Below are 12,777 nucleotides of genomic sequence, written 5' to 3'. Positions count from 1 at the left end.
CTGGCTGGGCATCAAAAGCCATGTATGTTGTTTAACACACACACACGCACACACACACACCTGGGGCCAGCAATGGGTACAGAGGGTTAAGCCACCACGTGGGACACCAGCATCCCATATCAGAGTGCCAGGTTCAAGCCCCGGCTGCTGTGCTTCCTCTCCAGCTCCCTCTCATGCACCTGACCACGCAGCAGAAGATGGTTCAAGTATCTGGATTGCTGCAACCCATGTGGGAGACCCGAACGGAGTTCCAGGCTCCTGGCTTTACATGGCCCAGCCCTGGCCACTGGGGCCATTTGGGGGAATAAACCAATGGATGGGAGATCAATCCCTGCTACCGCCACTCCTCCATCTCTCCCTGTGTGTGTGTGTGTGTGTGTGGGAGAGAAAGAGAGAGAGAGAGAGAGAGAGGGAGAGAGAGAGAGAGAGAGAAATATATACTCTGTCTTTCAAATACTTAAGTCTTTGGGGAAAAAAAATAGACTCACTGGGACTCAACCTCTAAAGGTTTAGATTCAGCAACTCTGGGGTGGGGTTTGACCACAAAATATTTCATTCAGTTCCTAAGGTGATTCTGATACACTGGGATTTTTACTTTTTTTTTCCTTTTTTTTTTCTTTTTCTTTTTTTATTTTTTGACAGGCAGAGTGGACAGTGAGAGAGAGAGACAGAGAGAAAGGTCTTCCTTTGCCGTTGGTTCACCCCCCAATGGCCGCCGCGGCCGGCGCGCTGCGGCTGGCGCACCGCGCTGATTTGATCATACATGCATTTTAATTCATCTTTTAGTGACAGATTCCTAAGTTAATTGCACTGTAGTGAGAAAATATAATTTGTTGATACCGATAGTTTAGAAGTTACTGGGGGGCTGGCACAGCAGGTTAAGCCACTGCCTATGATGCTGGCATTCCATACCAGCACTGGTTCCAGTCCTGGCTGCTCCACTTCCAATCCAGCTCCTTTCTAATGCACCTGGGAAAGCAGCAGAAGATGGTCCAAGTACTTTTGTCCCTGCCACCTATCTGGGACTCTGGGATGGAATCCCTGGCTCCTGGCTTCGGCCTGGCATAGCCCTGGCCATTGCAGTCAGCTGGGGAGTGAACCAGTGGATGGAAGATTCTCTCTTTCTCTCTCTATAACTCTCTGTATTTCAAATAAATAAATAAATATTTTAAAATAATAATAATAAAATAAAAGTTATTGGAACTTCCTTTAAAATTTCATACATGGTCTATTGTTTGACAGATGTGTGAAAATGCATATTCTTTGACTTTCAAACTTAGATGAATTTTCAGTCTAATCTGGGGGCTGGTGTTTGGAACAGTGGTTAAGGTATCAGATGAGACACTGGATTCCAACACTGGAGTGCTTGGGTTCAAATCTGACTCCAGTTCTGATTCTAGTTTCCTGCTAACTTACACTCAGGGAGGCAGAAATGATGGCCCAAGTGTTTGGGTCCAGGCCACCTATGGGAGAGACTCAAATTGGGTTCCAAGCTCCTGACTTTGGTCCACCCCAGAGTTAGCTGTTACATGCATTTTGGGAGTAAATCATCAGATAGAAGATCTCTGTCTCTGTCTCTCTGCCTTTCAAGTAAATAGAAAGGAAATGTTTAAAAAAATTGAAATACACAATCTGAAACCCTAATGTTAAACCTTCCCTGGTTTTTTATCTTGAATGTTATGTATTTCATATTCTTTATCTTTTTCCCTTTGTTTTCATTTTTTCAGAGTTATCTTCCATCTCTATACTTCTCTGTGATTTCCATTCTGCTTATTAGTAATCTACTTACTTAATTTTCTTAATTTTCAATAATTAGATTATATTTTCTAAGCTACACATTTTAAAAAATTAATTTTTTGGAAATTTCTTTAACTTTTATTTAATGAATATAAATTTCCAAAGTACAGCTTTTGGATTACAGTGGCTTCTCCCCGACCCCCCATAACTTCCCTCCCACCTGCAACCCTTCCATCTCCTGCTCCCTCAATTTTTTGAAATTTTGTTGCCTCTTCTCATTTCTGATTCTATTATCTGTTTCTCCAAACAATTCATACCCACTTACTTAATATTCTATTTCTGGTAATTCCCATATCTGAATTATCTGAATATCAAATTTATTTTGCGGTTTCTGGTGATTCTCTTGATGCCTCACGTGGCTGTGCACAGGACAGTCTTCAACTGTGAGCACCGGTTTGTTTCATCTCAGTCTCCAGCTCCGTGATAGCTTTTTCCAGGATCCTGCGTGCTACCTACCTGAGACCACTTTGTCCCCTGTGAGGAGGTCCAGACCCTGTAGAAGTCTCAGGTCCTGCTTCCCTATGTTGAGTCTTACTCCGAGCTGATTCTCTCAATGGCAATGTTTTTGGTTCTTGTGGTGTTTTTTCATTTGAGAGACAGACAGAGATCCCCACCACTGGTTTGCTCCCCAAATGCCTGCAATGCCCGAGGCTGGGACAGGCCAAAGCCAGGAGCCAGGACGGACGCCATCAGGGTCTCCCATGTGGGTGGCAGGGGCCCAACAACTTAAGCCGTCACTTGCTACTTCCTTGGGTGCACATTAACAGGCAGTTGGAATCAGGAGTGGAATCAGGAGTGGAATCAGGCCTTGAACCCAGGCAATCTGATATGAGGTGTATTCAGCCGCACACACACAAAAAGAGTAAAATCTTGTCATTTGAAGAAACATGGATGGACTAGGAGGACATTAAGTGACATAAGCCAGGCACAGAAAAAAAATTGAGCATGATCTCACTCCTATGAAAAATCTAAAAAAAGTTGTTCTCATAGAAGTAGAGAGCAGAATAATGGTTACCAGAGGCTGTGGGGGAGGTATAGAGGGGAGGACAGAAAGACTGATTAATGAGTACAAGCTAGAGTTAGGTAGAAGTAAATTCTGGCTATCCTTTGCAGAGTAAGACAACTACAGTTAACAATAATGTACTGTGTATTTCTAAAGGACTAGAAGAGAGGTTTTTGAATATTTTCATCACAAAAAAATGATAAATGTTTAGGGAAATGAGGAGACTCGTTAACCTTATTTGATAATTACTAAATGTAAAGATATTTTGAAACACCATGGTGTACCCCAGAAATAGGTACAAGTATTATGTGTCAACCATACATAATTTTTTAAATAATTAAAAAAAGAAATATACATAGGTCAAATGTTGTGATGTCCATAGTAGAAAAGATATAGGCAAGAAATTGATCATGACCCATCTGAAAACACCAGGGTAGCAGCTACTGGCCCGACGAAAGCAAGGCCTCAGTAAGAACTCGCCATCTACCCATTGTTGCAAAATCCACAAAAGGAGAAATCTAACCAGTACCCAAGAGGAAACCCTTCAGATGAGTTGGTTCCTCGTAAGTGAGCCGGGAAGTCCATTTGGGAAAAGAACCTTGGATTGAACCAGCTGATCCTGTTCACTAAACCAGGAAAGGCAGCCCACAGAAGCATTCCTGTGAGTTCACTTGCTCTTAGAAGGGTTCCTGACTGCTCTCTCCAGAGCTGTCCCTGACGCTTTCGCTGCGCCCCTTGTAACAGCTCTGGGGTTTGGCGCCCCTCCTTCATGGGGCCACAGAGCTGCATGCCCTTGACCGGACTGCTGCTTTTCATGTTTACCCTGCTGACCAGTGAGCTCCTTGGTGAGAGGGCCTGAAACATACTAGATAGTCAATATTTCTTGAAAACATATGACTGAATGACTCATTACCTTCCACAATTTGCCAAATTCAACACAGTGAGTTGCTTCAAGGTTGCAAGTGATTTGAGGCTACTATCTGTTATTCCCTTGCAGTCTGACATGTAAATGTGATTGATATTTGGATAATTCTTGTCTATAAACTTGAAGCATGCATCAGTAATCCTTTTATTTCCTGTGTGAGAGAGAGAAATGACAAGTATTTTGTCTATCATGCCACAGGAGTGAAAGAGTGACAAAGCTAACCCAGAGTGTTAACATCACACACCTTCAAATCGGATCTTTCTGAGGTTGCAGGCAGTGAGGGCTTTGAAGGCACAATCAGAAATATGTGGCGAACCTATGAAGGTGACTGAGGTGATGGACGGGCACTTCTCAACCAAAGCCTGTAGGAGAGAAAAGGATGATGGGATTAAGCACAGTGAATAGAACAAGCTTAGCAAGGGAAGGGGGTGATTTTTTTTTTTTTTTGGTCTCTCAGCATTTTCAGAAACAGACACATCAACTAACACATTTTCCAAATTTCAGGGAGAATGGAATTTATTTCAATGGATCTTAATGTACTTACATTTGAGTAATGCAGAGGAATCAGAATTAAGTCATAGTAACAGGAGTATGGGGGAAACATGAGAAAATGGAAGGCTGAAAAAACCATCACTGCCCTTGGCAGCTTGACACAGAGAACTCAATGTCTACATCTACGCTAACAACACCACTCCAATAAAAATGGCTTAATTGTGAAATGAGATTTCTTAGCATATTTAAGGATTCAAATGTTCAAATGCTTTTGGAACATGTGTATGAGTATGTGTATGTGTGTGTGTGCTTACAAGTTTAAATGATTTTTTTATTTTTAAAAAAACAATAAGCTGAAAGGCCTGTTCATATTTTTCACTAACTCAAGCCACTAAACTATGTGCCCATCTAATAGACTGACGAGAAGTGGACAGTCTGGCTACCTACTTTTACGCAGTTGTCCGTCAGGGTTGGCATGTCATTGATGGTCAGGTGCATGATTCCACTGCAGCTGTTTGCAATGTTCTTGAAGCCTTGAACAGAAATCTGCAAGATACAGAGTAGTGAAAATGCTGGGAGAGTCTAATAAAACTCCAAGGTCAGAATAACCAAAGGTATGGCATCATTTTGTGCTTATGCTTTAAAACTGAAACCATAAAATAGGGCAGGCATCAGAGGGAAAGAATTTAGTCTTGATTTCTTCCTTTACTAGTTAGCTGTTCTAAAGGGGCAAAACTCATATAACCTAAAATTAACCATCCATTAATGTTGAGCAACCACCACCTGTGTCCAGCTCCCACTTTCATCACTGCAGAAGGAGACCATCAAGCAGTGGCTCCCCAGACTCCCTCCTCCCAGCCCTGGCATCACTCAGCTGTGTTCTATCACTACACCTTTTCCTGTTCTGAACATTTCATATAAGTGAAATTATGCAACACGCAGCCTTTTATCCCCAGCCCCTTCCCTTTGTACAATGCTGTTGAGGCACCCACATTGTAGCCTTCCTCAGCACCCCGTCCCTTTATATGGCAGAACAAGAGCCTAGTGTATACATGTGTCACATCTCGTTTATCCATTCATCTGTCTGAAGGACACCTGGATTGCTTCCATCTCTTGAATATTTTGGGTAATGTAACTGTGAACATACATTTGTTTGAGTACCACTTTTCAATTCCTAGGAGTAGAATTGCTGGGTTATATGGTAAGACTATGCTTAACTTAAAAAAAAAATAGATTTATTTATTTATTTATTTGAAAGTCAGAGTTACAGGGAAAGAGGGATGAGGGATGGAGGGAGGGAGGGAGAGAGAGAGAGAGATCTCCATCTGCTGGCTCACTCCCTAGATGTCCACAATGACCAGGGCTGGGCCAGGCCAAAGCCAGGAGCCTGGAACTCCATCTGAGTCTCTCATGTGGGTTGCAGGGGCCCAAACACCCAGGGCACCCTCCGCTGCTTTTCCCAGGCCACCAGTAGGGAGCTGGATTAGAAACGCAGCAGCCAGGACACAGACTGGAGCCCATACAGGATTGCCAGTCTTGAAGGTGGCAGCTTTAACTTGCCAAGCCACCATACCAGCCCCTATGCTTAACTTTTTTTATGCTTAGCCTTTAAAGGGACAAAAATGTTTGCCGCATCACTTTACATTCCCACCAGTCAGGCAATTTCTCCAACACCAGCTGAAGGGTTTTCCACATCTTCACCAACACTTGTTTTCCTTTTTTAAATGCTGACAAAGTATTTTCCTAAATAATTTTATTGATCTATTTATTTTGAAAATAAGAGTCTATTTCCATACCAACATGAACATGCTCCATCCTATCTGAAAGGCAGAGCAACAGAGAGATAGAGACAAAGAGAGATCTTCCATATGCTGGTTCATTCCCCAAGTGCCCACAACAGCTGGGACTGGGCCAGGCTGAAGCTGGAGCCTGCAATTTCATCCAGATCTCCCATGTGGGTAGCAGGAACCCAAGCACCTGAGCCATTACCTGCTGCTTCCCACGGTGTGCATTAGCAAGAAGCTGGATCAGAGCAGAAGCAGGACTCAAACCCGAGCACTCTGATATGGGGTGCATAGGTACCAAGTGGCAGCTTAAGTGCTACATCAAACATCCATCTCCAAATTTAGCTTTTAACTTCCTTTTTCCATGAACTGTTTGAAGTACCTGTGGTGGGTATGCATGTGTGTAGATGGTGGGAGGTAGGGAGGGAGAAGTGTTTATTTTTAACAAATTAGCTCATGAGGTTGTAAGGACCAGCAAGTCTCAAACCTGCAGAGCAGATTGGAAATTCATGGAGGAGCTGATGTTGTAGTCTTGAATCCATAATCTGCAGATAGGAAACTCAGACAGGATCTTCTTTTGTTTTTGAGATTTATTTATTTGAAAAGCAGAATTACAGAGAGAGATGGGAAGAGAGAGAGAAAAAAAAAAAGAGAGAGAGAGAGAGCTCTTTCATCCCCCGGTTTACTCTCCAGATGGCCACAGAGGCCAAGGCTGGGCCAGGCTGAAGCCAAGAGCCAGGAGCTTCTTCTGGGCTTCCCATGAGGGTGGTAGGAACCCAAACACTTAGGCCATCTTCCACTGCTTTCCCAGGCACATTAGCAAGGAGTTGGATCAGAAGTGGAGAAGCTGGGAGTCAAACTGGTGCCCATATGAAATGCTGGCATCTAGGGCATCGGCCTAACCAGCTACACCACTAGGCTGGCCTCTCAGACAGTCTTGAAGCAAAATCTGTTCTTCTTTGGGCAACCTCCATCTATTAAGGAGTAACTTATTAGATAAAGCCCACTTATGTTAAGGAGGGTGGTCTGTTTTACTCAAAGTCTACTAATTCAAATGTTTAGCATATCTAAAGAAATTCTCCATGGCCACATCTGGACTGCTGTTTGATCAAACAAGTCGGCACCATAACCTAGCCAGCTATTGTAGAAGGGAATAGATGAAAATATTACCTCTGAAGAGTGAATAGTGTCTGTATTGTTCAAACTTTCTCAATGACCATGTCTAAGCAGGAGAGAGAGAGAGAGAGAGAGAGAGAGAGAGAGAGAGAGAGAGAGAGAGGAGGTATCCTTTGGGAGAAAGGCAGCAGCATAAGGGCAGGTCTGAATCATCTCCTGCCAAAGACCTCGCCTTGTAGGGAAACAGCAACCAATAAATGGCCCAGAAGTCTCTACTTTGGCCCATGGCTCTTTCTTACAACCTACATATATATGTCTTACTTCTCCCAAGCCCATGTGCTCTTTTTCGAATTTCTCACTGCACTGAACAATACTGGGGGCTGAGTGAACTGAATGTAGGAGTAAGACAAAGTCTGGGTGAGAATGCAGAATTTGGCCACAGCCGAGCTGGAAAGAGTTTCCATGCAGGAGGTAGGCACAAGCAAAGGCCAAGCCATGGGAGTGGTGGCCTTGGGCAAGGTAGCAAGTCACCCTGGGGGTGCATGAGAGAAGTCCACAGGTCAGGAGAGAGGGAAAGCTAACAGAAGATCCACACAGCAAGAATGAGCTCCTTGGGATTCTTGAGCAAATCTTCCCTAAGTACTCCCAGAGAAAAGTCCTAGGAAGATGCGGGGCACTGAAAGAGGAGGAGAGAGGAAGGCTGAAATCAGCAGAGCTGGGGTTAAGTCTGATTCTGTCTTTTTCTCTCTTGTAACTAAGGGCAGCTTAACCTCTTGGACTCTTAGCTGCTGTCAAATGGGCACAATAATACCTATTTTAGGAGGTTTTTGAGAAAACAAAATCAGGCAATGTACATAAAAATACTTAGCACAAGACTTGGTATGCCATGTCGGGGCCCACTTTTCCCTGTTCTTCTGGGTGCGTTTTGCTCCTATAGAAAAGTAAAGCATCAGAAACTAGGGATGGAGGGCCCTGAGGGCGGCTTGTGGCCGTGCATTCCTGACAATGCCAACAGAGGAGCATGATTTGAGAAAAGTCCTCAATCTGCTCCTCACCACGCATCCCATGGGCTGGCCACAGTGACTGATCCAGAGTGCACGCTCTCCAAATGTGAATGAATGACTGCGCGAAGGGCTCTGAATCACACAGCAGTGACAGAGCCAAGGCTGCAGGCCTCCTTCTTCCCTGGGGAGGAGACTGCTGCTTTTGCTGACACCTCTAAGTGCCTCCCTTTAGCTCACGCCCCGGCTGGGTCCTTTATCTGAGCACTGCTCTCTCTAACAACGGCTTCCACCAAACCAGCATCCAACCTTTCCTCTCTTGCCATCCTGGAAACCTATCTGTGACAAGGCTTCCTGAACAAAATGGGGAAATGACAGCTACACGCAGCCACAGTGGGGCAATTCCTTGCAATGCAGACAAGAGCTTGGTGCTGTTACCTAACAAGTGTAGCATCCAGCAAGGGGGTGAGCAGCAGCCCTGAGAAAAGCCGTTCAGCCTTGTCCTGGCATGAAGCGCTTAGTTCCCCTCTAAGTTTATACTAGAATCTCCAAAAAGATGTTTGGCTAGTATTGTAGGACTCCCGTATTCCTGCCAGTATTTTCTAAGCCAAGCAATTAGGAGTCGTCCCTTCCTCTTCGCTGAAATAATGAGGATCAAATTCTGAAATTAAAAATTCCTCTTCAAAGGAAAAAAAAAAGCAAATCCTTTACCACGCTAGAAGTTCAGGCCTCCCCACAGCTGGTATCTGGGCATTTTCTGGGGAGGATTCTGACAACACCTGGGACCTGACTGCTCTGTGCACTTGTGACTGGGGCTTCTCTTCTGGCCCCAGCAGGAGCCCTGTCACCCTGCCCTTCCCTGTTGGTTAGGAAGTGGGGGCTACAGCTGCTGCTGGGTGGGTCGCAACGTATCAGTTCTAGACAGTGCTGTCTGTGGAGAATTTGGACTGCCAGAGAGCCCCAGGAAAGGAAAACCAAGGTGCCAAGCACCAAGGCTGAGCTGGGTCCCTCTTCACAGCCACGAGAGAGTACAAGAGAAGGAAAGGATGATGGCACGTGACCAAGCTGTCCCTTTCCACTCCTCCCTCGCAACGTAGGACAGGTAGAGACACGGGACCAGATGAGCGTCCGTCTTAGGTAGACAGGTCCACACTGTGTCCCCGTTCCATTCCAGCTGTTTCTGTCATTCATTCTCCCAGCACTGTATCCAATGACTAATGGGTAACGTGATGACTTCAGGCATATCCACAGAACATTTGCGGCCCCTTAGTGACCCCAAGGGTTCCAGGCTTAGCAAGTGGAATGAGTTACTGGAGAAGAAAGCAAAGCTTCCCCCGAAACATAATGCAACACTCTGTTTTATTGCCTTCAAATGCACCATAAGCGTCTTCAATAGCAACACTTCTCAGGGTCTGAACCAAGAGGGTTTGACAGGCTCTCAAATACTAGGAGGCCTGGTTATTGTCCCTCATGAGGTCCTGCCAAAAGGGCCAATCGGACGATTCGGTGGTTTCAGTTCTGTCTAATCTTCATGGTCAGATCCCCCGCCAGCCTAAAATCCTCTCCCTGTCCACCAGCGCACATCTCCAGGTTCACCGCTCAGGTCACTCCAGTTGGAGGGACTTCTCCCTCTTACATTTCAGAGCACGGAAGCCCACAGCCCTCCCTCTGCTTGCTGGATCCTCTGCCTTGTATGAGAGTTACCCGTACACGCGCCTAATACCCCTGCCGACGAACACGGACAGCACCACAGCCCTCACTGTATGCTTTCCAGTGTCTGGCTCCAAGGACGGCACTCCAAGGTTTAACTGACCAAGTAGTTGTTGCATGAATCGTTTGTAGAATGTAAATCAGAATTAGTGGTTCCCAAGGGGAGGGTGTCGATATGGTCAGTTAAAGATTTCAGATTTCTCAAAAAAAAGAAAGAAAGAAAGAAAGAAAGAAAGAAAGAAAGAAAGAAAGAAAGAAAGAAAAGAAATGAGACAACCCAATATGAAAGAAGAGTTTCCTTTTCCAAATTGAGGGAGGGATCAGAATAGAGATGAGCGGTGCCTACGGGTGCCAGGAGGGCGAGCACGCTGACAGCTGTGTGTGACTCAGAGCTGTGATCTGCCAGAAGTGGGCTGGGCCATCCAAAACCTTCTCAGGCTTGCCCAGAGCACACTGTCCCGTTCTTTTCCTCAATCAGCGGCCAAATTGCTCACGGCTTCCCCTGTCCTGTAGTGCAGCCTTATCGCCTTCATAACAGAGAATCGCAGAATCTCAACCACTATACTTTCTTCTTCCGACACCAAGACCCTCGGCACTGCTTGACTTGTCTGGGTTGACCGAGCTAGAGGGCAGCGCCACGGGCCCCTCCCTTACCACCTGCTTCGACCAGGTCTACAGACAAGGTAGAGTTTGGTGAGCAGTTCCTGCAGTTCCAGATCTAAGTCAGTTCCCAAGACACGGAACAGAGGAGCGGCAGCTCAAGTAAGTCCAGTTTCCAGAAAGCATGAAAATGTGTTCAAAACTTTTCTTCAGGAGTGGGAAACACGATCTTAGTCTCTGGAGCCTCATCACTTTGTCATCCGATTTTTCGAGACCTAAAAATTGTTGCCAGATGTTTCACTAAACTACTTGATATAATAAACATCTTTATACATCTTGCCCGCAAAATGCTTATATAAGCAGAGGATATTCAACAATAGGTGTTAGTTATCTTTCTTTGTTTATTTTCAGTGCGGCCAGCAGACATCCATGTTCCAACCAGGAAACATAAAAACCATTTAAATTTTCTAAGTCCTATTAACAAGGTACGCAACAAGCGTTTCATGAAATCAACTTAGCACAGGTTGCAGTGTGGTTCAGAAAGGGGTGCGGGGGCACAAAAACGGGCCCAGAAAAGCAGGACTTGCCCCGTGGTTTCTCTGGCTCGTGACTGCCTACACACTGAAACTCCTTATTAAACGACATCTGAGACCACGTAATACTTCTTCCAAATGGAAAGTGCAACAGCTTCTAAAGTTATTTAAAAATAATTTTATAAAATATGCAGTGAAGCACTGGTAGTTGTACAAGTGATAGTCTGGTGGCTAAGAGCCTGAATGGTCTTCAGAACTCCATGCATCAAGGTTCTAATCTTGGCCCAGACTGGGGTGCGACCCTAGGCAAGTTACCTACCCTGTCTTAGCATCTGTCTCAGGGTTGTGCGAAGCCAACTCGCCCTGCTTGCAAGAGCAAATCACTGCAGGAACTCTGCAAGCCGGTTGTTAAATGGCTATTTTCAAAATTAAATCATACACTTAGAATTGTTTAACTGATATTAAGAGGTGGGCCTTTGGCATGGTGGTTAAGCCACCACTTGGGATGGCCACATTCCATCACAGCGTGGGGCTGGAGTCCCTACTAATGCAGACCCTGCGAGGCGGCAGGTGATGGCTCAAGTACTTGGCTCCTACCACTTATAGGGGAGACCCAGATGGAGTTCTTGGCTTCTCGCTTCAGCCTGACCCAGCCCTAGCTATTGCAGGCATTTGGGGAGTGAACCAGCAGATATTTGTCTCTGTCTTTCTGCCCTTCAAATAGAATGAAAATACATCTTTTGTTTACTTCTACTAAAAGCAAGGGTAGTGCATAGTCATAAGGGTATTGCGTTCTCCTCACTCGTGACTTCCTCCATGCAGCCACTGTCTATGGCCCTGAGGGTATTGTGTCTGCCATATCTCTGGGTGGGACATTACAGAACAGTGCGCTACTGCACTCTTCCCAATGCCCTGTTCAGTGGCCTTCCATGGGAGCTGGAAATAGGACAGGCTGAGAGCATTCACAGCACACACTAAAAAGCAGGCTTTCCTATGCCCTTTATTATTGCATGGGTTATGTTAAAAAAAAAAATGGAATCAATCAAATGTAAGTGCATTATAATTTTTTTTTACCAGTTTATTTTGGTACACAATATGCTAAGTCACAACAGGTTTGGCTGGTCAAAAACTCTCATTGTTCTAATTAACCTTACTGACAGACCACAAAGCTACCCTTCCTCTCCCATCTCTGCTCCAAAGACCAGGCTTCTGCTTTCGAGTGTTCCTGTCAAATATACCCGGCTGTATCACAGGAACCTCAAGTCCAGCTTTTTCAAAATAAAATTCATCATTCCAGTTGCCCAGTCTTGCTTCTTCTTTGGTCATCTTGCTTAGTTAGTCACCATACAGAAGCACAAAATCCAAAAGATGAAAAAGACGTTGTGGGTTATCGAGCGCAGCCTGGCAATTCTACAGATGAAAGAAATGAAGCAAAAAAATAACTAAATAAATAAGCAGACAAATAATTGTGCCTGTTACACAGCTGGTGAGTGGTTGAACAAGGACTGGATTCCAGATCTCCTAACTTCAGCGTGGGCTCCTCTCAGCATTCCGTCTGCTGCAAAGAGTTGAAGGAGAGAGTCCCTTCCCGTCTTGCTTTGCTCATGCAGTCTCTGTTCCATTTGGCTCCTGCATTCGTTCCTGGACAGGCCTTATGTGGCTTTCTCCCACCTCCACCACAAACCCCAGGGGTGAACAACTAAGACCTTCCATGATCTCTGCCTTTCTGAAGGGGGGAGGTTGGAATTTGCGGAGCCTAGAGAGAACTGAAATGACCTTGGGATCTTCCGGCTTGCAGCTTGCACAGCCTACCTTT

The 12,777-nt window shown here is 45.2% G+C and overlaps 1 protein-coding gene across 7 annotated transcripts in view; it reads right to left on the bottom strand.

Annotated features, from left to right (window-relative positions):
• FBXL13 (F-box and leucine rich repeat protein 13) overlaps positions 1-12,777 on the bottom strand; it is a 252,385-nt gene that overhangs the window by 80,346 nt on the left and 159,262 nt on the right. For all 7 annotated transcript variants that reach the window (XM_051848861.2, XM_051848859.2, XM_051848860.2 and 4 more), the window contains 3 exons: positions 4,665-4,763; positions 3,970-4,087; positions 3,714-3,876 (listed from right to left, as the gene is read on the bottom strand). In XM_051848861.2, the coding sequence (XP_051704821.2) occupies positions 3,714-3,876; positions 3,970-4,087; positions 4,665-4,763 (380 nt within the window). The remainder of the gene's footprint in view (positions 1-3,713; positions 3,877-3,969; positions 4,088-4,664; positions 4,764-12,777) is intronic.

The sequence above is a fragment of the Oryctolagus cuniculus genome, chromosome 3, assembly GCF_964237555.1.
Source record: "Oryctolagus cuniculus chromosome 3, mOryCun1.1, whole genome shotgun sequence".
Taxonomy (NCBI): Eukaryota; Metazoa; Chordata; class Mammalia; order Lagomorpha; family Leporidae; genus Oryctolagus; species Oryctolagus cuniculus.
The sequence above is the reverse complement of the archived record's forward strand: the minus strand, read 5'-3'. Positions and strand labels throughout refer to the sequence as shown.